The sequence below is a fragment of the Neofelis nebulosa genome, chromosome 18, assembly GCF_028018385.1.
Source record: "Neofelis nebulosa isolate mNeoNeb1 chromosome 18, mNeoNeb1.pri, whole genome shotgun sequence".
Taxonomy (NCBI): Eukaryota; Metazoa; Chordata; class Mammalia; order Carnivora; family Felidae; genus Neofelis; species Neofelis nebulosa.
The window spans coordinates 506880-532066 of NC_080799.1; the positions used below are offsets into that span (position 1 = coordinate 506880).

Sequence of the window (25187 nt, forward strand, 5' to 3'; positions counted from 1 at the left end):
AGTGCATACTTAGGAAATATTATGTTGAACCTTTTTCAGGATTAAGAACTAAAAATGTTACAGGTTGAGTTGAAACCCTTTCTGCTAATTTTTTTAACTGAATTTAAATACTGTATACTTGAAACAGAATTTGCTGTGTTATTAAAATATTGTGTTGAGGGGCACCTGGGTGGCTCGGTTGGTTAAGCATCTGACTCTGGATCTCAGCTCAGGTCTTGACCTCAGGGTCGTGAATTTGAGCCCCTTGTTGGGCTCTGTGCTAGGTGTGGAGCCTACTGAAAAATTTTTTAAATAAAATAACAAAATATATTATTGTGTTGATACTATTAAAAAAGTTTTTTATTGGGGCACCTGGGTGGCTCAGTCGGTTAAACGTCTGACTTCGGCTCAGGTCATGATCTCGCGGTCCGTGAGTTAGAGCCCCGTGTCGGGCTCTGTGCTGACAGCTCAGAGGCTGGAGCCTGTTTCAGATTCTGTGTCTCCCTCTCTCTCTGACCCTCCCCTGTTCATGCTCTGTCTCTCCCTGTCTCAAAAATAAATAAAAACGTTAGAAAAAATTAAAAAAAAAATAAAATAAAATAAAGTTTTTTATTATAAAGATGGGGCTTACTTGAAATGATGTAAGATGCGTAAAATTCAAGGCATTTGGTGAGCACGGGCCGTGATGTGCTGCGGAATGATTTCACATGAGATGGTTAATTACACTCAGGCCCTGGACAGAAAGACCCCCAGCCCCCAAGCGTGAACTGCTCAAGCTCCAGGGAAAGGTGACTTCCTCCAACTGCTTTCGAGTCTGGTGGGATGACGAGTGCCAGTCTGCTGAGGAGTTGGCCTTGGCCTTACTAGCCTCTGCTGAGAGCAGGGTACGGAAATAAACGGGCTCCTTGCAAGAGCCGGGCGGTTCACTGGCTCCCTGAGACGCTCCAGTTAAAGGAGAGTGGGACGTTCTCTTCCGTGTTCACGTGCTGTGTTAAGTACACGGCTCTTCCCCCTTGGCTGTCGGTGCCCGGTCTCTCTGGCCCAGCCCCCCCGGTCTGCAGCCTGACTCGGAGAGGAAGAACTCTCGGTTCATTCTGCTTTTTCTCCTTTAGTTGAAAGATTTCCTGCTTAGTCAAACTGTTACTTGGCAACTCTGCCCAGTGCTGTTTTCCTGAGCTGAAAGGGGTAATTTGTCTCGTGATGACGGGGATCGGCAGGTTTCTGGCGACACCAGCTTGAGGCTGGGGGAGGCCGGCCCTCGGGCTCTCCCAGCTCACGAGGGGAGACACCTGAAGTCTCCAACCTGCAAAATGCCTGGATCTTGGGGGACATTGCAGTGACTGTCGGGAGAGCGCAGCCGGACGGTCTGGAGGGTCCGGCAGGTCCCTGACCCCCAGCGGCCGGGACACGCCTTCACTGCAGGGGTCGGCCCCCTGGAGTCTGGTGGTCCCGAGCGCCTGCCATCCTGCAGAGGCCCCAGTCGTTCCCCGTGTTCGGGCACCCAGCAGGGTGGCAGGTAGGCCCTCGTCAGACAGGCTCTCGGGCGCCACCAGCTCAAGGTGTTGGCTGAGCTTCGAGGGTCTCGCCTGCTGCTTGTACTTTTGCCCTGAGGCACGTTGATTCCTCAGGAGTCCCTCGGGGGCCCGGGGTCACGCAGGAGGACCTCACGGAGAGATTGCTCTATGCTACTTCTGTCCTCGGCGGCACAGTCGGCGTGGGGCGGCTGTGGGTGTCCATTTGTAGGTACCGGGGCCTCTATCGTTGGGAGCACGTCTCAGATTCTCCGGGATCCTTAGCTGCAGTTTTGATTGTTAATAATTTCACGAGAAGTTCAACAGTAGCGCGGAGCCCCAACCGCCCCTCCCTTGGTCGGCCCTGTTTACACCCACGGGCCGCTGGGGTTAGTGAGCCAGGTGCCTGGCCCTCCTGTGCGTCAAGCCTCGCCCCAGGTGCCTTCCTCCCTGGCCGGGAGCCAGCGTCCTGTTCTCCCATTTTGGAGAAGGGAGAGTGAGCTTCAGGGAGGTCGGCGGCCGCATGGCCCATTTCGGGTGCAGGTGCCTGAACATGAGCGTGGGCTCCCCGCGCTGGTCCCCCGGCCTGTGAGCGGCGGGGGCGTCACTGCTACGGCACACCCGCCAGGGGGCCCTTGCAAGTGCAGCCCCAGCCAGCGGTGGGCACGTACCCTGGCCGCCTGCCCAGGGTAACACAGCCCTCGGAGGGGGGCGGTGGCGCTCCCGCGCTCCCCAGGATCGGGCGCAGGCTGGGGCTCAGCCCATCCTGCTCTCCTCCCACGATGCCAGGCTGGCTGAGTCCCCGCCCCGGGCTCTGTTCTGAGGGATCTGGGCCTCAGGCACCTCGTTTCTTCCCTGTGGCGGGCAAAGTGGGCAGAGGCCTGCAGGCCGCCTTGGCACACGGCCAGAACCAGGGGCCGCCCGTTGGCCTCCTCAGGAGGCCCTCGCGCTCCGGGGCCTGAGGCCTCGGCGGTGTGGCCTCTGCAGGCTGACGTTTCGCGGGGGCTCGCCCACGGCCCATTTGAATACCCGCGGTGAGACGGCGCCCAGCCCGGGGCGTTCCCACACCGAAGGCCCTGCCGGCGAGACCCGTGGGACCTGCTGCAGCCAGCAGAGGACCAGGCCAGAGCCCGGGAGACGTGGGCTCACGCCCACGAGATGGGGCAGTCCTGGCGTTTCCTCCGCCAGCCCGCGGTGTGGACGGCAGAGACGCTCTGGGACCCCAGGCGGGCATCGGGCCAGGATGGCAGCGCCCGAGCTCGCTGCAGGGTCTGCGCGGCGGGTGCCCCCTGCACGTCCTGTGCCCGGCTGAAGCCCTTCCCCCCCACACACTTCCTTCGCGTGCAGGTGCGGCAGGCGGTGACTTGTGTGGTGGGGGGCTGGCTGCTGGACCTGCGGGACCGCTACTCCTTCTTCCACAAGCTGATCCCACTGTTGCTTAGCAACCTCGAGGACGACATCCCTGAGATCGCGTAAGTACGGAGCTCATGCTGGTGGCCGCCGCTCTGGGCGAGGCCTGGGCCGGCCGGGTGCAGGTCCCCGTGTTTCCGGGACCGTCAGGGGCCCCTCCAAAGTTGTCACTTATAGCAGCGGTGCTGTGTCTGCTGCGGAGTCCCTCCTGGAGCCCGCCTCGTCCCCTCTGTCCTGTTTGCTGTGGGATCGTGTGTCCCACGGGACGCGTCTGCGGCTTTTAAATAGTCGAGAGTTCCCGGTGCTTCGGGCACATCAAGGAGTCATCTGGGTTTAGCACCGTGAGCAGAGCCGTCAGAAGCCCTCAGAGTTCCCAGCGCCCTCGGGGGCAGACGTGGCTCCGGCCTTCCACATGCCCGCCTGACACGCGTGTTGTGCCGCAGGCTCGCGGCCGCCAGCCTCTGGGAGAAGGTGGGCCTGCAGTGGCAGAGGGAGAACGAAGACGACCTCAAAGATAAGCTGGACTTCGCCTCGCCCCCTCCAGCCCACCACCCCTCGCCAGGTGAGTGTGGGCCGCCCGGGCGGGTGAGGGGTTCTGTGCCGGGGCTGGGGCGCGGGCCCGCACAGTAGAGCGTGCTGGAGACCCGGCCCAGGACACCTCCCTGGGGCCTTCCCCTCTGGGCCCGCTGCGGGTGTCGGGGATACGTCAGGCCGCGAAGCCGTGGGCGGCGGCTGCTGGCCGTGGCAGGAATTGTGGAAGCAGGCGGTGCTGTCACTTTACAAGAGAACCTGTGACCTGCAGCCAAAGTGCAGTTACAGGGGAAGAGCAGGGCCCGGGCCAGGGGCACGCTCAGAACAGAGGCGCCCCCACGGCCTCCCTGTGGGTCCCTGCCACACCGCGAGCACACACGTGTCGTCGTCGGCGCGTCCCGGCACGCGAGCCAGGCCGGGCGGAGCCACCCCCCGGAGCCGTCCCTCCTCCCTGCCCCACGGACCCACGTGCCGAGCAGCACTTTGCGCCGGGGACGCAGCGTTTCCTGCTGCGGTCTGTCTGCAGCGAGTCTCCTTCAGACACAACGCTGGCGAGGGCCACGGTGGTGAAGATGCACGGTCGGACCACAGCGGCCACGAGGAGCCCGTGGCGTGAGGGCCGCGCGGACACCTGCCACGACAGGGGCTCCGAGGCCGGCTTGGGAGCGGCCCCCCAGCCCCCCAGCCCTGTGACCCCTTCCGGTGTGTGCTCAGCTGCTACAGGGGAGATCACACAGGTTGTAGAAAGGGCCAACTTCAGCGGCCGGCGGGGTTTTTCTGCCTTAGTAAAGTTTGACGGCGCGGCGTCTTTTTAAAGTGTGGACCTTCGACGTAGAGCTCGCTGTGATTTTATTTTTAAACGCGCTCTCATGGCCTGTGAAGGAAGCCGAGCTCCGAAGGCGCCTTCCTGCCCTCCGCTGCCTGGAGGCAGCATCTCGCCACTTGGCCCGGCGGGAGACCACACTCCGCTTGCCGACGGGCCGTCCCGGCCGGCTTCTCACCGCGGACGGGAAATGACGACCGCCCTGGGACGTGAGGTCGGGACGCCTCCCTCCCCGGTCCTGGACAAACCTGAGGTTCTCGGCCGACAGCTCCCCACGTGTCACATGGGTCTCCGCCCAGGAGTGGTCAGCCTGTCGCCCTGCCCCCCCTCCCCCGGCTACCCGCGTGCACGCGGGGCCGTCCTCGCACTGCAGGGACATTTTGTCCGGTGTGGGCGCGGTGCTGGGTCATCTCCCAGGTCACGCAGGCTCAGGGGCACGCAGGCTGGTGGCTCTCAGGCTCTGAGACACGCAGGCTGGTGGCTCTCAGGCTCCGAGACAGCCACCTCCCAGAGGCTTGTTTCAGTCCCACCGGAACGAGTTTGGAACAAATTCCAATCGTGGTTAGCGGCATGAGCACTAGATTTTGTTAGATTGTTAGCATTTTTCTCCTAAAATTACTTCTTTGTAATTAGACTTTCAAATCTAAGTTTTAAGATTTTTTTTTTTTTTTTTTTTTTTTTTTTACACACCATTTCATACATCACATTTCACGAGCCACCCCAGGCCCTGCTGCCCGCCTCCCCTCGACTCGTGACACGGCCGTGAGATCATTTGTTTGCACGTTCACCCTTCCCACAGAAGGCTCCCTCGGGTGGGGGCCTACGTTCCTGCCTCAGGGAGCATCTCCTTCTGTGGACGTGCCTCAGCTTACCTACCGCTGGAGCCAGGATGTCTAGGTCATTTCTGGGTTTGGGTGATTTCGATTAAGGCCTGTCTGAGGACCTGCGTCCGGGTCTCTGCATGAACTATGTGCTCTCTCGGTTAAGCCCCAGGGAGTGGGTGCTGCCATTCTCTCTGTCTCTCTGTCTCTCGCTCTCTTTCTGTCTCTCAGTCTGTGTCTGTGTGTCTCTCTCTTTCTGTGTCTCTGTCTTTGTCTTCTCTGTCTCTTTCTCTGTGTGTCTGTCTCTCAATCTCTGTGTGTCTCTCTCTGTTTCAGTCTCTTTCTCTGTCTCCGTGTCTCTCTGTCTCTCTCTCTCTCTCTGTTTCTCTCAGTCTCTTTTTCTCTCTCTCTCTCTCTCTCTCTCTGTCTCTGGGTGTCACTCTGTGTCCTCTCAGTCTCTGTTTCTCTGTGTCTGTCTGTCAGCTGCGTGTCTGCGTCCCACCTGCAGGGGGCAGGTCGCTGTTGGTCCTGGTCAGCACACGCCGTGGCATTGGGTCTGCTGTTCGGCCGTCCTCACGGGCGTGTCGTGGCTCTAATCTGACTTCAGCATCTGTCGTGCACTCACGCCCCGTGCTCATCCACGCGTCGTCTTGGGTCGAGTGCCCAGATCTGTCGTCCGGGTTAAATTGGGTTGTTTGTTGTCTTACTGTCGAGTTGTGAGGATTCCTCACGCGTTTTGGGCACGGGCCTCTGTCGGCTCTGTGTCCTGCGCCCCTTCTCTCTGGCCGGACCGCCTTTGGAGTCCCCAGCTTGCCCGTGGCCGGTGGCCCTGGCGGGGCCTGCTCCGCTCACTCTGACTCGCAGAAGGAGACCCCCTCCTGCTCACGGGCCTCTCGCTGTCCCTGACCCCGTGCTTCCGTGAGCGGACGGACGGATTTGAGGAGGTACGCGGCTCACTGCCGAGGGACCTTCGTCCTGTCACAGCGGGGTTCGGACCAGGTGCGCGTAGCACGGGCCATCATCGTCACCACACGGTTTGCCATTAGCTTGACAAACGCAAGTGTCCTGTTGCAGCACAGAAATCAATCTCCACTTTTAGAACCAGCTACGTCCCGGAGTCAGCCGCTCGCTGAACCAAGAAGTGCAGGTTCGTGCTTGCAGAGGACGTGCCCATCCGTCGCGCCCTCGAACCGTGGGTTCCGGAGTCCCTTCTCCCGGAAATTTTCCTCCTGTGAACACTGTTGTCCTTGGTGCCGCTTGAGCGAAGAGGAAAGCATTTCCTCGTGACAGTGACCGGCTTGCCAGACCTTTTGACGCAAGAGAGAACAGAGTTGGTTTTTCCCCGGCTTAGAAATAAGTAGAGTTCCGTTTGAATAAACACCGTTGTCACGTGAGCGCTTTCACGGTGATGCCCTTCAGGGTTTTCGTGTTCTTTGCAGAGCTCAGACCTGCTCTGCTTGCCTGTTTCGTCCAGGTATCTGGAGAGGTGGCAGTGGTCAGGAGAGTCACATTGTGCGGAGGAGAGATGGGCGGGCATGGGGGGCGGGGGCGGGTTTGTACCGTGTGCAACCAAGCGAGGGTCCGTGGCGCACAGCACAGCCGCTCGGAGCCTTGGGTGCTGGGGAGCGGAGGCTCCGGGACACGGGCGGGGTCCCGCTGCTCAGAAGGCTGGGCGAACCTGGTTTTCTCCTTATCGGAGGTGAGGCGCCCAGGCCCAAAGCAGGGAGCGGCTGGTCCACAGGCAGGGAGTCAGGACCGGCACCCGCCTGAGCCACGTTGGGGCTTAGGACACGCGTGTGTGTCCCTGGTGACCCTCCCCAGCCTTCCCGCTGACCGCCGCCCCCTGCACTTCTTGAGGAGGGGTGGTCTCTGGTCGACTCTGAGCCGCGTCCACGGGAACCTTGTGCAGAAGCCCGAGTGTCACCCTGCCTGTTTGCGGTGCCTCATAAACCCACACACGTTCAGGGCAGACCTGGTGGCACTTAGATGCGTGCGTTAAAAAGCCGCTGAGCTGTTTTTCTGCCCACGATTAAGTTGCGCTTTGCCTGATGGAGCAAGAACTAAGCCGACGTAACGTTCTGCGTGCTTCTGGCCCAGCTTAGTCAAGGCTTTGCGTCGACCCCTCCTTGAGTTAAAACTCCAGCACGGTGGGGGGCGCTCTGCCCATTTGCAGACCGCGCCCCTCCCTGCCCCAGGATGGGTCTCGGCCGCTGCGTCTGCACCAGGGGTGTCACCCACAGGCCTGGCAGCCCCCGGGCACCCACCCAGCCCGCTGATAAAGCCCCAGGTCAGCTGGTGGGAAAAACGACCTCGGGATGAATCAAGGACACCTACAGGGAAGACAGAACACCTGCGCTTTGAGCCAGGATTTGAACTTTGACCTCAGACCCAGAGGTCACCACTCCCAGAGCCTGTCTGCCTCCAGTGCGCACAGACTTGACACCCAGCTGGCTCTGACCCTCCTTCGCAGCCCACCTTTACAGTGTCACCCCCAGAGGCGACACGAGGTTGCCGTGTTACTCCTGACCTTCACTTTGGTTTCTAGCGAGGTGAAGCAATTGTCTGTGGCCGTCGGTTAATTTTGTTTCAATTATGAAAACAAATTGGCTGTACGAGCGTCTGTCTGGCCTGCTTGCTGTAAGGTTGAGCAAGGCTGGTAACGGCGGCTGGTTCTGTGGGGCCGAGCCAGCACGCCGGCCGCCCTCTGTCCGCTTGAGCTGCCTCTGCATGCCCGGGACTTTTCAGGGACAAGATGAGAAGATAGCGGCTGAGCTGCAGTCTGGACTCTGGACATGAGTCGATCACTCAGGCCTCGGGGCGCTTCCCCGAATTCCAGGACAAACAGGAACGCTGACCTTGCGTGGTTTCCTAAGTCAACAGTAATCGCGACGTGGGGAAAGAGAAGCCTCACGCGGTGCCGGTGCGAAGGTAAAAAATGGTGCCGCTGCTTTGGAAAAGTTTGGGAGCGTCTTCAAGTGTTAAACACGCAGTTACCATGTGACCCCGCTGTCCCAACCCAGATGAACCTGCACGTCCCACGCGATCACGTGACCCCACCGTCCCAGCCCGGAAGAATGCTCGACAAGACACGGACGTGCGTGCTCACAGCAGCATCGTTTATAACAGCCCCAAAGTGGGAACACCCAGGGTCCACCAGCTGGTTGGACCACAAGTCATGTCTGCTGCCACCGTGGAGCAGCACCTGGCCACGAAGAGGAGTGTTCTGACGTGTGCCCCGACATGAATGACTCAGAAACGTCGTGTTTAGTGAACGGGCTCGGTCACGTGAGCCCTCTAGAAGAGGTGGAAGGGTAGGCGGGGAAAGCTGACTCAGGGCAGGGGAGGTGCTGGCGGCCAGCAGCACGGGGCTGTGTGGGCTGGGGTACCACTGGGGGGAGCCCCTCCGTGCACAGGGCCGCGGGTAGCCTCCAAGGCAGGTAGATCACAGCTCGGCAGCGCCGCGAAGCCCGCAAGGCGTGTCAGGGTTAGCAGGCTGTTGGTGGGTCCAGTGAGCATGTACCGGGGGCTCCCGCCCCACGGTGCAGAATATGGTGGCTCGACGGCCTCTTTCCCCGCTCAGGGCTCGGTCTCCGGGGACGGCCCTCGCGTGATGGGACTCTGGAGCCGCGGCACCCGAGGGTGCAGGTGCCGGGGAGGCCCAGCACCCTGACGGCGGACTGCTGGAGGGGCTGTAGTTTGGGGTCAGGTCTGAGTTGAACACCTGGGACGTGGGCGCTCTGAGGGTAGAGCCAGGTCCGGGGCCGCCCCGGCCACAGGCTGCCACTCGCCCAGGCCCGTTTCTCCCTCACATCCTGTTTACTTCGTTTATATATTCTCCAGGAGGCCACACGGGGATGCACACACCCAGAGGCAGTGGGAGGGTTTACTTCCGCCAAAGTGATCGTTTTGGAGATAACAGCTATGGAAACTTCTAGGTGCCAGCTGTTTGAATGTGCCTCACTGTATCCCTGTCTCTGTCTCAGCACAGCCTGGACCTAAATGTAAGGAAAGGACACACCACCTGTGCCCCCAGACCCAGAGGCTCTCCCGGGATTAGAATGCCTGCACCCACAGGTGCTCGCAGAGCCACCGGACGGGAGCCGCCCATGGCCCTGGGGCTGGAGAGCACACAGCACACCACGAAGAGCTGCGTGTCCAGAGCGGCCCTGCATGTGCCGTGGGGAGAGCGTGGGCCCCAGAGCGCCGGGAACAGCCAGGCACAGAGGCGTGTGCCCGGGTTTCTGGGGCCAGGGGTGGCAGGTGCATTTCGTGTCCCCCCGGGCCACCTAGTTCATCCTCCCCAGCTACTCGATTGGCTGTTTCGCTTTGCAAATCGAGGACACCAAGGATCAGTCCGTAGATGACGGTGCTCTGTTCCATCTGCTGCTTGAGACCACAGCCTGGGTTCTCCTCGCGTCTTCCAGTGCAGCACCGAGCACGAGGACTGTGCCGAGCCGGGGTGTCCTCTGCCGTCCGGGACAGCAGCCGCCAGCTGTGGGCGGCTACTGAGCACTTGAAATGTTCTTCGGGGACCGAGAAACCGGATTTTAATTCATTTAAGCCTAACAAACTTCAAACAGCCATGTTGGTTAGCAGCTACCAGGCTGGAAATTGCAATTCTAGAGTCTAGAGTGGGATTCAGCCAACTCTTTCTGTGAAAGACCATACGGTTGGTATATCAGGCTTGGGAGGCCACGTGTGTGCCACAGCTGGTCCACTTGCTGTGGTGATGTCACAGCGGCCCTAGACAATAGTAAATGAGCAGGGGCAGCCGCATCCCCCGCTATCACTCAATTTACAGAAAGAGGCAGCACGCCACATGTGGCTCCTGGACCCCTGGTCCGGAAGAGTATGGTCACCTCTGGTCCATTAACCAGCACAGGAAGGTAGGCTTCAGAACACAGATGTAGTGAGGCCCCGTGTTTCTGCGAAAATGCCTCGTGGCCCCTTGTCACCTGGCACCCTGCTTCACGTCCCCTCATCTGACAGACTTCCCACACTGGGTGCATCATTAGGAAGAAAGGTATTTCTTGTTTATTTGTTGTTGGCGAAATTACAGCAGGCTCACTTCAGCAGCCAACAAGGAATCGCTTGGAACTAATTTCCTAATACAGCACGAGAACAGAAAAGTAACCGGGAAGACCTGGAAATGGGGCCTCCTGGTGCATACTGTTGCTTTTCCTAAAACACAGCCTTCGAACTTTGAGCTCAGTTTCCTTTCTGCCTTTACAGTTTTGAATTTTCATGAAGTTTTCATTTGAATTCCGGTTAGTTACCGTGCAGTGTAATGTTTTCAGGCATACAGAGTAGTGATTCACACTGCACATACCACCTGCTGCCCATCGCAGGTGCGTCCTTTATCCCCATCGCCTGTTCCCCATCACCCCCCACCCCAGTGACCAGCCGTGTGTTCTCTAGTTAGGAGTCTGTTTTCGTAGTTTGCCCCCCTTTCTCTCTCTCTCTCTCTCTCTCCCTCTCCCCCTCTCTCCCTCTCTCTCCCCCTCTCCCCCTCTCCCCCCTCCCTCTCTCCCCCTCTCCCCCCTCCCTCTCTCCCCCTCTCCCCTCCTCCCTCCCTCTCTCTCTCTCCCTCTCCCTCCCTCTCTCTCTCTCTCTCTCTCTCCCTCTCCCTCTCCCTCTCTCCCCCTCTCCCCCTCTCCCCCTCTCCCCCTCTCCCCCTCCCCCTCTCCCCCTATCCCCCTCTCCCCCTCTCCCCCTCTCTCCCTCTCCCCCCCCTCTTTTTGCCTTTGTTCATTTTTTTGTTTTGTTTTCTTAAATTCCACATGAGTGAAGTCATCTGGTGTTTGTCTTTTTCTGACCGACTCACCTTCTTAGCATAATACTCCCTAGATCTATCCGTGTGGTTGCAAAGGGCAAGATCTCATTCTTTTTTATGGCTGAATAATACTCCATTGCACAGACGCCACATCTTCTGTGTCTGTTCATCAGTCGGTGGACACCGGGGCTCCTTTACAGCTTGGCCGTTGTTGATTGCGCTGCTATAACGTGGGGGGCATGTGCCCCTTTGAATTAGTGTTCTTGTGCAATTACTGAATCGTAGAGTAAGTTCTGTTTTTAATTTTTGAGGAACCTCCGTAGTGTTTTCCAGAGTGGCTGCCCCAGTTTGCATTCCCACCAACAATGCCTGAGAGTTCCCCTTTCTCTATCCTCGCCAACACTGGCTGTTTCTTGTGTTCTTGATTTTAGCTATTCTGTGAGGTGGTACCTCGTTGTAGTTTTGATGTGTAATTTCCCTGATGATCGGTGATGACGAGCACTTTCTCACGTGTCTGTTGGCATCTGGATGTCGTCCTTGGAGAAGTGCCTGTTCATGTCTTCTGCCCCTTTTTTAATTGGATTGTTTGGTTTTTAGGTGTTGAGTTGTATGTGGTTTTTTTTATATGTTTTGGATATTAACCCTTTATCAGATATGTCATTTGCAAATATCTTCTCCCATTCCATAGGCTGCCTTTTAGTTTTGTTGATTGTTTCCTTCACCGTTTAGAAGCTTTTTATTTTGATAGAGTCCCAGTAGTTTATTTATTTCCATGGACTCAGGAGACATATCTAGAAAAAAGTTGCTACGGACAGCCAATGTCAAAGAAGTTACTGCCTGTGTGCCTGTGTTTTACTGTAGGATTTTTAGGTCTTTAATCCATTTTGAGTTTATTTTTATGCATAGTGTAAGAAAGTGGTCCAGTTTCCCCAGCACCATTTGTTGAAGTGTCTTTTTCACACTGGATATTTTCTTCTGCTTCGTCGAGGATTAATTGACCATATAATCATGGGTTCATTTCTGGGTTCTCTCTTCTGTTCTATTGATCTGCGTGTCTGTTTTTGTGCCAATCCCATACTGCTGTGATCACTATAGCTTCGTAATATAGCTTGAGGTCCAGAATTGTGATGCCTCCAGCTTTGTTTTGGTTTTTCAAGATGGCTTTGGTTATTCGCGGTCTTTTGTGGTTCCATACAAATTTTAGGATTGTTTCTTCTAGCTCTGTGAAAAATACTGTTGGTATCTTGATAGGATTGCATTAACTGTGTAGATTGCTGGAGCCCCTGGCTGGCTCGGTCAGTGGAGTGTGCGACTCTTGATCTCGGGGTTGTGAGTTTGAGCCCTATGTTGGGTCTCAAGAATACTTAATAAAATCTTCAATCTGTAGATTGGTTTGGGTAGTATGGACATTTCAACAATATTTGTTCTTTCAATCCATGAGCATGGAATGTCTTTGCATTTCTTTGTGTCCTTTTCAGTTTTTTTCGTTAATGTTTTATAGTTTTCAGATACAGGTCTTTTACCTTCTTGGTTAGGTTTATTCCTGGGTGTCTTAGTATTTTGGTGCAATTGTACATGGGATTGTTTTCTTAATTTTTCCTTCTGCTGTTTCATTATTGGTGTATAGAAACGCAACACATTCCTATACATTGAGTTTGTATCCTGCAACTTTACTGAATTCATGTATCAGTTCCAGCAGGGGTTTTTTTTGGTGGTGTCTTTCCAGTTTCCCATGTATAGTATCACGTCATCCGCAAATAGTGAAAATTTTACTTCTTCTTTACTAATCTGGATACCTTTTAGTCCTTTGTGTTGTCTGATTGCTGAGGCTAGGACTTCCGGTACCGTGTTGAACAACAGTGGTGAGGGTGGACGTCCTTGTCTAGTTCCTGACCTTAGGGAAAAGCTCTCGGTTTTTTCCCCATGGAGTATGATGTTCCCTGGGGTTTTCATATATGGCCTTTATTATGTTGCGGTTTGTTCCTTCTGTTTCCACTTTGTTGAGGGTTTTTATCACGAATGGATGTTGTACTTTGTCAAAAGTTTTTTCTGCATCTATTGAAATGATCATGTGGTTCTTATCTGTCCTTTTGTTAATGGAATGTATCACGTTGATTGATTTTTGAATATTGAACCATGCTTGCAGCCCGGGAATCCTTCCTACTTGATTGTGGTGAGTGAGTTTTTTAATGTACTGTTAGATTCGGCTTGCTAATATTCTGTTGAGGACTTTTGCACCTGTGTTCATGAGGGATACTGGCCTCTAGTTCTCTTTTTTTGTGGTGTCTTTGTCTGGTTTTGGTATCAGGGCGGTTCTGGCTTCACAGAATGAATTTGGAAGTTTTCCTTCCTCTTCCACTTTTGGAATAGTTTGAGAACAGAGTTTAAAATTTTTAAGATCAGACTTCTAATCAGAATCTTTGAACCTGTTTTTGTGGAAATTAACAAAGTTACTCTAAGATCACATGGAAATACGGAGGACCTAGGGCAGCCAGAACGTTGACAACGGAGAGCAAAGTTGAAAGGCTAACGCTTCCTTTTCCAGAACAATCTGCAGAGTGAGAGCACAGAACTCCAGACTGCATGGGGCCAACCCACAGGTGGGGGGCGCGGGAGGGGGGGGGGGGGAAACGGGGCAGGGGTCACGTGTCCACAAGTAGACACCCACGCATGTGGACGGCTGATCTTTGACAGGTTCCGCGACAATTTGGCGGAGAAAGGATGGTCTTTCAGCATTGGTGCTGGAAGAATTGGATTTGCACATAATTGGGTATGAATTTGGGTCCGTTCCTCATATGATTTACAAAAATTAACCTGAATTGCATCCTGCGCCTAAATGTAACACCTAAGCCTGTAAACCTCTGTGAGCGGGGGCTGGGGCGTTCTCTCGCACGTCGTGGGGAGCGTCGTGGCGGAAGGGTAGCCGATGAAGTGGGCTTCACCAGACCGACGACCTGTGCTCCGTGGAAGACGTTGTTGACAGAGCGAAGCAACAGCCACAGACGGAAAAGATTTGCAAATTACAGATTGAAGGGCTGCATTCAGAATACAGAAACAACGCTCAGAACTCGATGATACAAGAACAGTCAGATTTTTCAGTGGGCAGATTTTGTAGAGCGCCTCCCCACGGAAGATACAAACAACCTCGCGAGAAGCTGCTCCGCGTCCTTAGGAAGCAACGGGGAACCACAGCAGGCTCTACGCACGCTCTAAGTGGCTGTCGTTGAGCACTGGCCCCCCACACGCCCAGGGGGCAGGATGCGAAGCACCGCAGCCAGTTTGGAAGGGGTGAGGCCGCTGCCGCTTCGCTTCGGTGGAGTATTGTCGTCGTCGTCGTCGTCGTCCCCGCCCCCGGGGAGTGGCCGCTGCGTCCACGCAACCTTCTTGGCCACAGCCAGCCCGGGAAGCAGCCCGAGGTCCCGGCAGGTGACGGACAGGCAGAGGGATGAACGCACACGGCCACACGGATGGGGGAAGGGGGAAGCCGGTGTGAGCCGCACGGTCCCGCTTAGAGACGGCCCGGCCCGTGTGCAGCGACGGGAAGCGGAGTGGGGAGCCCGGGAGCACCACCCACAGGGGTGCTGGAAGCTTTGGGGCCGCGGGTAGCTGCATCCTGCTTGCAGCGCCGGTGCGGAGGTGTATCCGCGTGTCAGAACACAGCGGCTCAGGCACGCGGTGCACTTGGTTGTGTGTCACCTAGCCCTCGGCCGCCATGCAACCCTTTTGAGCCAAGTGAGGACACGCGGCTCCATGTGCGTCCTCAGAGGCAGCGTGCGTTTTTAACATCTCGAAATGAAATGGGACTTGCAGGCGCCCCTCGAGTAAGGGATGTGTGAGCAATGACCTTCCCCGGGAGTCGTGGGACGTGCTTTGTGAGTTGCAGTTTGTGTTTTCGCCCGCAGACAACCGCCCCGGGTTGGGCTGTCGGGAGCTCGTCTTCAGAAACCTCTCCAAGATCCTTCCCGCCATCTGCCATGATGTCACCGACTGGGTGGCGGGGACCAGGGTGAAGGCCGCGCAGCTGCTGGCGGTGCTGCTGCTGCACGCCGAGGACCACGTCACGCAGCACCTGGAGGTCGTCCTGCGAACCCTGCACCGGGCCTGCGCCGACGACGACAGGGCCGTGGTCCGCAGCGTGAGTTGCCTCTTCCGGTCACGGAAGCTGTGGCTACCCTGGTTAGGCCGCGCGGGTCTGCGGGTTTTACCAAACGGGAGGGCCAGGATAACGTTCGCGTCGCCTGAGATCCCCTGGGGTCTCGGCAGCCGCGCCCTCGCTCACAGCCCCTGCACAACCCATGTCTGGTTTCGGGTCCCGCGGAGGGGGACACGTAGGGTCCCTCTTCAGCAGGCTCCAGCCCGCCGCTCCCCACGGCTGCGCTCCCAGCACGTGCGGGCGATGGCTCTGGACGCATCGATCCCACCAGCGAGCCGGGGACACCGCCCACGGGCTTGTTCCTGAGAGTCTAGCTTGGGCAGGAGGGCGCCTCCCTGGCCCTGGTGGCCGTCACGCCCACGGGCTCTGCAGGGAAAGCCAGGCAGGGGTGCGGCCCGGCGTGTGACGGCTGGCGGTTAGCGCCACCCCGTGTGCCGCGAGTCGAGCCTCAGGTTTACTTCCCTTGTCCTGATTGGCCCACCTTGCCAAGCCACAGCCCACGTGGACCTCACTTCGGACGTATGTGGGCCTGCAACAGTGACCTGACAGTCTGGTGGTCGTCCCATTGCGTCACCAGGGGATATTGTGTAGATGGCATCGTGCAGTGTGCCCTTTAGAGGTCGGCTTTTTTCGCTCCTCCCGATGCCCTAGGGCCCACTGTCCCGACTGCCCAGTGGCACCCATGGCACGGTGGTGCCGTCGTGTGGCTGTTTGTTCGAAGCAAGCTTGGGTCACCGGCAGCAGCCAAGGGGTGTGGGACCCGGTGGGCACTAACTGTGGCACACACGCCGGGCACAGACCTCGCTGTCTGTGCTGGGCCGGGAGGCCTGCAGGGAGCCGCGGGAGGGCCTGGCGGCCTGCGGGGAGCCGCGGGAGGGCCTGGAGGCCTGCGGGGAGCCGCGGGAGGGCCGGGAGGCCTGCGGGGAGCCGCGGGAGGGCCGGGAGGCCTGCGGGGAGCCGCGGGAGGGCCGGGAGGCCTGCAGGGAGCCGCGGGAAGGCCGGGAGCAGCCCGCCAGCGGCTCTTCTCCTCGCACAGGGCACCCGATCTGCCGAGCTGGTCGGGGCGTTCGTCAGCCCGGAGGTGTTTCTGAAGCTGGTCCTGCCCGCGCTGAAGAAGTCGCCCTCCCCCTCCGGCCTCCTGACCCTTGCGTCCATCGTCAGAGGCTGCCCTAGGGAGGCCCTCCGGCCGCACCTGACGCTCATCGCTACGGAGCTGGCCCGGCCCCACATCTGTCAAGGCTCTGAAAATGTAAGTTGTAGGAAGGGAGGCGGGTGGAGCGCGTCGTGAGGGGGTGGACAGCGCCCCCTGCCGACACTGTCCACGCATCGCCGCGGACAGCTATTAGATCCGGTCCCGGAAGCAGTGCCGCGGCTGGTTATAACGTCACGGCCGGGATGCATCCCCGCAGATGGTTATGACGTCAGGTGCCAGGACGCACCGCCGCGGATGGTTTCTGCTTCAGGTCCCGGATGTACTGCCGCGGATGGTTATTTCCTTCGTGCCGGGCGCATTCCCGCGTCAGATCCCGGATGCACTGCTGCGGATGGTTATGATGTCAGGTACCAGACGCAGTGCTGCGCATAGTTATGACCTCACGGGCCGGATGTGCTGCCGCGGATGGTTATTGCGTCAGGTCTTAGCACACACCGCCCAGATTATTACGTCGGGGCTCGACGCACCGCTGCGGAGTGTTATCACGTGAGGTTCTGGCATGCACTGCCGCGGATGGTTATCACCTTAGTGCCGGGCGCATCCCCGCGGATGGTTATCAGACGACGTCCCAGCACGCACCGCCGCGGAAGGTTCCTGCGTCAGGTCCCGGATGCACTGCTGCGGATGGTTATGATGTCGGGGCCGAGATGTAGCGCCTCAGGTGGTTATTGCGTCAAATCCCAGCACGGACCGCCGCGGCTAGTTATTACGTCAGGTCTGGGGCGCACTGCCGCGGATGGTTATTACGTCAGGGTCCGGAAGTACTGTCGCGGATGGCTGTTGCGTCAGGTCTCAGCACACACCGTCGCAGATGATTATTACGTCAAGGCCGGACGCACCGCTGTGGATGGTTATCATGTGAGGTCCCGGCACGCACGCCGCAGATGGTTATGACGTCAGGGTCGGACGCATCCCCGCGGATGGTTACCAGATGAGGGCCTGGCACGCACCGCCGCGGCTGGTTACCAGATAGGTGCCAGTACGCATCGCCGCGGAGCGTTAGGACGTCAGGTCCCGGATGTACTGCCACGAATGGGTATAGCTGGGCTGGACGCACCGCCGCGGATGGTTATCAGATGAGCTCAGCACGCACCGCCGCGGATGGTTATCAATTGAGGTCCCGGCACGCACCGCCACGGGTGGTTCTTGCATCAGGTGCCGTCACGCATCCTCATGGATGGTTATCAGATGAGGTACCGGACACACCGCCGCGGATGGTTATCAGATGAGGTTCCCCCAGCACGCATCGCCGCGGATGGATATGACGTTAGGTCCCGGATGTACTGCCACGAATGGTTCTAGCCGGACCGGACGCACCGCCGCAGATTGTTGTCAGATGAGGTCCCGGCATGCACTGCTGTGATGGTTATGACGTCAGGTCCCAGCCGTCAGACGCTTCCGCCTGACAATGGCAGCCAGGGTCTGGGGACTCTTGTGCCCACTGCCACGTTCTGCTCTGGCCAGTCGGTAGCCTGTTACGGTAAAACTAAACACGTTGGGGGGTACGTGGGTGGCTCGGTTGGTCGGGCGGCTGACCTCGGCCCAGGTCACGATCTCAAGGTTCGTGGGTTCAGGCCCCACATCAGGCTCTGTGCTGACGGCTCGGAGCCTGGATCCTGCCGTGGATTCTGTGTCTCCCTCTCTTTCCCGCCTCCCCCATTTGCACTTTCTCCTTTTCTCGAAAATAAACGTTTTTTAAAAAGACATGTTGAAAGTGCACGCTGGCCTCCTCCCACCTGCCCAGCAGCCTCTGTGGGGGGCAGCACGGAGCGGGACACGTCCACGCCGGGGACGGCCGCGGGGCCGGGCCCGTCCCCAGGAGCCGGGGCGTCGCTCGCGTCCCTGGATGTTTTACTAACGCGCTGGGAAGCGGTGATGGCGTCCGCCCCCTCTGCTCCCGACGCCGTCTGGGCGCTCGGGCCTAGCCGTGTGGACTGATTTGCAATCGTTTCCCGTTGAGAAAAAATGAGGACTTTGTGCGCGGCGGCCACAGGCTTCAGCCCTGTGTCCCCAGCCCTGGGCGCTGCCCTCCCTCTCCTCTGTGTGGACAAGGGCCCGCCCCCCGCTGGCCGGCCAGGGACCCCGCTCGGGGCGCTCGGCGGGGCTGGGGCCCGGCCACGCCTCCCGCACGGCCACCAGGGTGCTCTGCGCGGGCTCCTCTGGTCCTCGCGGCCCCTTCCCCGCCTCGCTCCCAGGCGACAAGGTGGTCTGGGCTCGGTCACACATCCACGTGCAAGGCCGTCTAAACGGAGGGAGTGGGGCTGTGTCGGCGGGAGGGGGCCGTGAGCCGCTCCACCTGCTTTTGGTGCTTCCAGGACGGTTCACCTCTTCCCAAACCTGGTTTTCAGAGAGTCAGCGAATCCACGTGAATTGTGCACGTGTATGCAGGCGAGTCTGGAAACAGTTCTGACTCCTCTATAGATGTGTGAGCCAGAAGCTTTTCTCCTCCCAGAAAATTAAGTTTGAGAAGGAGCATAGGTGTTTATGTTTCTGTTTTTCGCTAGCGTTTTACTTATTTATCTGTTTTGAGAGAGAGAAAGAGGGCGTGCGTGAGCGAGGGGCGGAGAGAGGGTGCAGAGCCCAGAGCGGGGCTTGGGGTCACCGACCGCGAGACCGGAGCCGAAGTCGGACCCTCAACCGACCGAGCCCCCCAGGCGCCCCCGCACAGGTGTTCGAACACAGATCTTCCACGTTTTACGGCAGAGAAGATACGACCTTCATGCCTCGGTGTCGTCCACGGGAAAACCGGTCCCTTAACCCACGCGGTTCGGATTAAGCGCCCAGCTTTTTCGAGGAGGTGTTTCTGCAACGACGTTTGTACACAGACGCCTCGCTGAGGAAGCGCCGTGTCGCCGAGTGTCCCTCTGGACGCGCTCCAGCCGCCTCCCTCCCCTTCACTCGCGGACGCAGCCCTGTCACCCCCGGCCCCAGCCCCAGGCGGGGAGGGTCTCGTGCTCCTGTGGTGACCCAGGACACACACGTGCTTCCCGCAGACGTCCCCAGGCGGCCGTTTCCCGAGAGCCAGCCGAGGGGTGGACACAATCGTGTCTGTCCAGCAGTGGGGCCTGGGGGCGGGGGGGTGAGTCGGGGGACCCGCGACAGGTGCGTGCGTCTGGCCGGGGCCGGGCCCAGGGATCAGATCCTTCCCTTCGAAATGTTTGCTTTGTGACAGGAGCTCGAGGTGAGGAAATTGTCTGATGGCGTAAGGAGAAGTCATGCGGTCCCGTTGAACCAGCGGAGACCCGGGGTGCGGGGGCGCCGGCGCCGTTACCGAAACGTCAGTCCCAAGCACTTTCTGGCAGTAAAGTCAGCGGCCTCGGGTGACACCTTCAGGAGCAGAGGCTAAAACATGACTTCGGGTGTCCGTGTGCGGCCTGCGCCCTTTCCGCCTCTGGGGGGCAGGTAGGTGGGGACCGTTCTCCGTGGTCGGCGCCGCCGCTGGGAACGTGACTCCTCACTGGCACGGGAGTCGCAGCCTCGGGACCACCCAGAATCGAACAGCTCGCGCCTCCAGAAGGGAGCTTCCTCCTCCCCGAATCGCTCCCGAAGCATCTGGTCCAGGTCACTTCAGAAGTTAGCTAAGGGCGGCCTGCGGGGCTCGGTCGGGTAGACGCCTAACTCTTGAATTCGGCTCAGGTTCGTGGGATCGAGCCCCGAGTCAGGCTCTGTGCAACAGCACAGAACCTGCTTGGGATTGTCACTCGCTTGGTCTCGCTCTCTCTGCCCCTCCCCTGTCTCGCACGCGCCGTGTCTCGCTGTCTCCCTTGGTAGATATTTACAACAAAAAAGAAATTCGCTGAACTCACGTCCTCAGAAACTCATTTGCTCTCAGTCCAGGACCAGAAGGAATTGGGCTGTAGGGCACGTGAGGCTTTGAGCAAAGTCACCAGCCTGGCTCCTCGGGGTAGCTGGACACCCAGCCCTCAAGGCCTCGTCCTGTCCTGCTCCCGAGCCGCGTGCACAGACCACACTCCTCTGTGATCCCGTGTGAGTTCTGTTTAAACTTTGGTGGCTTACGTCCCTTGTGCACGAGCCCCAGGGCCCCAGAAGGGACTCTGGACCCAGCCCCGCCAGCGGCACGGTGAGCACGCCTCCCGTGTCTGTGCGCTGCTCCGTGACCACGACCCCATCCTTCCTGCCCCTCGTGAAATGCGTGAAGCAGACGTGTGGAGGGACGCACTAGAAGCACACGTGGACGCTCGCTCCTGGCCCACAGATGACGAGGCTGGGAGGCCAGGAGGGGAGCGGCTGGACGGACCAGGCGAGGCAGCCCCTTGTCTCCCTGGCCACCAGGAAGCACTTCCCAAGCCACGGAATTTCTTTCTTTTTGTTAAAACGGTAGCGTGGGAAGACTCGGAAACACAGCAGCAGAAGAGCAGAATGAACCCCGTGTGCCCCCACACAGCCTCAGCGGCCGTGGGCTCGGACTCTGCTGTGTGTCCACCTCCCACCGCTGTTTCTCTTACCTTTGGGGGCAGGTTGGTGGGGGCTGGGTGTTTGCAAGCAGATCCGTTTCCCTTGTGAATTCTAGGGGATGTGTTGCTGACGCGTGAGAACTTCTTTAAGCGTAACTCAGAGACGTTAAGCATTTCTTTGCGGGGCCGTGTTCAGTTTCCCCTGGAAAAGAACGCCATAAAGTTTTCCCGTCGAGGAATGCCCTCCTTACGGTCCGTGTGTTCTAACCTGCGGCCAGAGTGTGCTGTGTCCTGTGGGTGGGTGCAGGGGGAGACAGGAGCTGGAGGGGGCAGAAGGGGAGGGGGCTGGGACGGGGGTGCAGGGCGGCCCTGGGGGCGCGGCAGGGGGCAGGAGCACACAGGCTGGGGGAGAGCTGGCTCAGGTGCTCCCTTGCTCTCCCGGCAGCACCTTTACGGGGAGCACCTGCTGCTGTGCGTGCGGACCCTGGTCTCCGTGTGCCGCGAAGACTGCAGACAGTGCAGCTTACAGCTCTTGGAGGTGCTGGTGACCATAGAGGCGCTCTGGGGTGCCACAGGCCTCGGCGACAAGGTGAGGCTGCGCGGGGGACGGAGCCTATGCTGAGGAGGGTGCTCGGCCCTGAGCAGGCGGAACCACCATCCAGAAATCCTGCTGTGGAATCGGAAGCCTCGGGCTTGCCTGGCTCGGCTGACCGGAAGCGTGGAAGGGCGTGTGGGACGAGTTGCTCGTGAGGCAGCCTCGGGGACGCGGGGAATTTCAGATTCCCTCCACCTGCCGCCTGTCATCGTGTCTCAGGGGTGACAGCTGCAGACAGACAGACGGACACGTGTAGCCTCGCTTCCCGTCTGTGGTAAACACGTAGGTGACTGACCGTCTAGAGAGAAAATAGCATCATGTTCCCTGTTTAATCACAGGCCAGCTTTACAGGACTGCTTCTGTTCTCTCAGCTCTGGGTCTAGGCTTTAAATGCTCTACTGACGTCCAGTTCCCCTTGGGCTCCAGGGACCTTTTGGGGGGGGTGTCTTCCTCCTACAGCCGTGCACAGAGCTCTGGGGCTCACCTATGGAGGAGGCGTGCCGGGGAGCCTCACAGGACCACAGGCCCTATGTCCAGGAAGCCCCCCGCCCTCCCCCTCCTTTCTTGGGCATCTGAATTGTGTTCTCTTTCGTTTAAAGACAACCTTTCCACTTTTCCAAAGGGCACATACCTCGGCAGGCGGCTTGTCACCGTAAAGCCACACACACTAGCAAGAGCCGAATCCATGTGCCTGGGACCCACAGGAAGGAAACCGAGCAGCCGCCAGGTTGTAGGCACAGGCTGCTGGGAGGTGGCTGCCGGCCCATCTCCTGTCCCCTGGCCCGCTGTCACCTCTGTCACCACTGTCACCACCGGAAGGCCTGGTCACAGGGTGGCCTCGGGCAAGCATAGTTTATGTCCCTCAGTTCAGTGCCCTGCAGCCACCAGCCGCCCTTGTTCCTCACAGATGGAGCCCTCCCGCCGCAGGGGGCCTGAGGACCCCAGGAGAAGCCTTGTGCAGCCTGGGGGCACGGCGGCTGAATCTCTTATAAATGCAAGTCTGTTTTTTGTCATCCAGATGGCGCAGACCCAACGTGAACAGTAGCCGTCAGACAGGCCCCTGCAGTCCTAGCCCCCGCGGGTGCTCCAGGGGCTCTGTCGTGTCGCGCGTCCTCAGCGGTGGAGCGCTCCCGGTCGGCCGGGTCATCCTAGCCTGTCGTGTGACAGAGCGCTCTCTGATGATGACGATTGGTCTCCCCTGGGCTTTTGAGCCTTAGGAGTGGAGTTTCCCCAGCCACTGACTCGCATTTCCAGGTCCAGGAGACCATGGACGCGCTGGCCGCGGCACAGGACATCGACGGCCGCCAGGATCTGTACCGGGAACACGCGGGCCCCCTAGTGGAGTGGCTGGCCGCGTCGCACCACGACTGGACTGTCCACTCAGCAGAGCTTCTGCAGTTCGTCGTGGTGGTCAACCACGCAGGTGAGCTCCCGAAACCGTGTAATGTGGCCCTTGAAAGTCTGCCTGGCAGGGGCACCTGGGTGGCTCAGGTCATGATCTCACGGTTTGTGAGTTCGAGCCCCACATCGGGCTCTGTGCTGACAGCTCAGAGCCTGGAGCTGCTTCGGCTTGTGTGTGTGTGTGTGTGTGTGTGTGTGTGTGTGTGTGTGTCTCTCTCTCTCTCTGCCTCTCTCCTCCGAAGTAAACAAAAACGTAAAGAAAAGAAAGTCTGCCAGGCATACGGTGTTTATGTTAAGCCACGGAGGTGTGCTTATTGTGGCCTTGGGCGTAGTGTGTTCTTCGCACAGTCCGCAGTGTCCCTGCAGAGCCTCACTCATGGCGTGGGCCTCTGTGGTCCAGTGTCTCCAGGCCCTTCCCCGCCGGGCCGCGGGGTGGGTGAAAGAACGTTCCTTAGGCAGAGCTTATGCTCAGACCCGTGCCTTCTCCCTGCCTTGGGACGTCCGTAGAGGTCTCACCGGACAGATTTCATTTTAAAAAGATGAGTCAAAAAAAAAAAAGAAAAGATCTTAGACTCTGAACAGCAGCTCCCTCCCCACCTTAGAAAACGGCCAGAGGCCGCATCCCAAGGCTCCGGAACCCGAAAACCTGTGCACCCTTGAGGCCGGCCAATCAGGAAGAGGGGACGCGGCCTCAGTGCGCTTTTCCAAGTGCTTTCTCAGAGTGTTGATGGCGTGTTTCTCCGTCCTCTGTCTGGAAGCGTCCTGCTTCACACGCGCTGTGCTTGGGCGGCGTTCATCGCCAGGTACCCGCACCCCACGCAGCATCGTCCCGCTGAGAGCACACTGCTGCGCCCCCGGGTCTGTTCGGTGTCGGCATTCTCCCATAGGACGCTCCCGTTTACGTGTCTCGTTACTCCGTCAGCCGTGACAGACGCCCTGCTGTCTGGAGGAAACTTTGTTTTTATAGAGCATGTTCAACAGACTGGACTTGTTCAAAACGGCATTTGGTGCCTGGATAGCAATGAGGGGACAGTGATGCACGTGAGCGGAAAGTGTCTTTATAGGAGGGGCCGGAAGATGCTCCCTGAAACCCCTCTCTCTTCTTGCTCGTGCGCTCTGTCTTCCGTGAAAACGCGGCCTCGGGAGATCGGGGTCTCTTCCCGGAAGATTGCTCCCTCCTCCTGCAGGGAGAGGTCCGGAGCTCTGTCTTCCGTACGATCTCCAAGGAAAACAAACCCCAGAGGGTGTGAGCAGACCCGGTGCCCACCGGTACTGGCAGTGTCCTGCCCCTGGGCCACGTCCTCCTTCTGCCTTTGTTTCTCTTTCTCCCCCAGACTCACACCTGCCCTCAGATTAATGCGCGGCCTTGCGTTTCCGTCTTGCATCTTTGACGCCGAGTGTGAGACAATGCATCTGGGCCTTGCCGTGGGACGAGCAAGCGCGTTGTGAGCAGGGTGGCTGGGAGAGGGCGCGCCTGGAGGGGAGGGCGCTCCGTGACCCGGGTCCTTGCACCCTGAGCGCGTGTCTGCACCCCGGGGACTCTTTATTCCGATCACGACTCGATGCGCTTCCAGATACTAAGGCTCGTTGCCCGTGTGTGAGGCCCACGGTCCTGGGGAAGCCGCGTAGGCGCCTGTCCAGCAGCAGCTTGGGAAGGGCGGTGGCTGCCGAGTGTAGAGGCAAATATTAAACACCGTACGTGTTCTGAATAATTTATCTTGGTTGATCTTTAAAGTGTTGCTTGACTGTAACGTTTTTTTTTTTTTAAGAATCTGAGAAAACGTGAGGAAATAGAAAGTCACCGTATTGAACAATTAGCACGATTTGGGGGTTAAGTGTTTGCTTTTACAGGGACACCCTCGATCCAGAAAGGAGAGGAAGGTGGTGGACGGGCCGTAACCGCCCCTGTGCCCACGGCCCCTCCCCGGCACCCGGCGCCGACCCGGCGGCGGGGTGGGGGCTGCGTCGTCCCACGAGCAGGAGCCGTGGGAACCGTGAGCTGTGTGTTTTCCAGGCCCGGCGCTGGGAGAAGTGCTCCCCCACCTGGTGCCCGTCCTCAGGAGCTGCCTCCAGCCCTCCCGGGACCCGCAGATGCGCCTGCGGCTCTTCTCCTCCCTGTCGCGGGTGCTGCTGAGCGCAAAGCAGACGGTCGACTCCCAGGGGTAGGTGTGCCCGGCCTCCAGCCTCTGCGGGTGTTCTCAGGTGGGAGCTGGGGTCACCCCGGGCTCTGGCGCTGGCCGCGGGAGCGAGCACCCGCCCAGACAGACATGAAGTCCACGTCGTTTCCACGTGGCCATTAAAATTCCATCGAACGAAGAGGGTGTAGGGAACGTTAACTGTTAATGGTTTATACGTTAGCTATTCTCAGTTTTAAATGCCTTTGGTACATTTGAAACCTAATAGAGAATGGGCTGAATCGCCATTAGTGGTTAAAGCGTGAGGAAAACCCTGTTGCCAGCAAGGACTTAGGGCAGCAAACCCGTGACGGGCCGGCGGCAGACCCTGGCTGGTCGGGCGCCGCGTGGGTGCACCTCGCCCCCAGGCCCCCAGCGGCTGGGTGGG

General features: G+C 58.8%; 1 protein-coding gene across 3 annotated transcripts in view; it reads left to right on the forward strand.

Moving 5' to 3' along the window:
• The window catches only part of DNAAF5 (dynein axonemal assembly factor 5), a 48724-nt gene that overhangs the window by 8705 nt on the left and 14832 nt on the right, over nucleotides 1–25187 (forward strand). For 2 of the 3 annotated variants that reach the window (XM_058711058.1, XM_058711055.1), the window contains exons 3-9: nucleotides 2838–2962; nucleotides 3344–3462; nucleotides 14751–14983; nucleotides 16038–16250; nucleotides 21075–21218; nucleotides 22479–22647; nucleotides 24640–24787. In XM_058711058.1, coding sequence (XP_058567041.1) covers nucleotides 2838–2962; nucleotides 3344–3462; nucleotides 14751–14983; nucleotides 16038–16250; nucleotides 21075–21218; nucleotides 22479–22647; nucleotides 24640–24787 — 1151 coding nt within the window. The remainder of the gene's footprint in view (nucleotides 1–2837; nucleotides 2963–3343; nucleotides 3463–14750; nucleotides 14984–16037; nucleotides 16251–21074; nucleotides 21219–22478; nucleotides 22648–24639; nucleotides 24788–25187) is intronic. The other variant, XM_058711057.1, reaches the window with a different exon arrangement.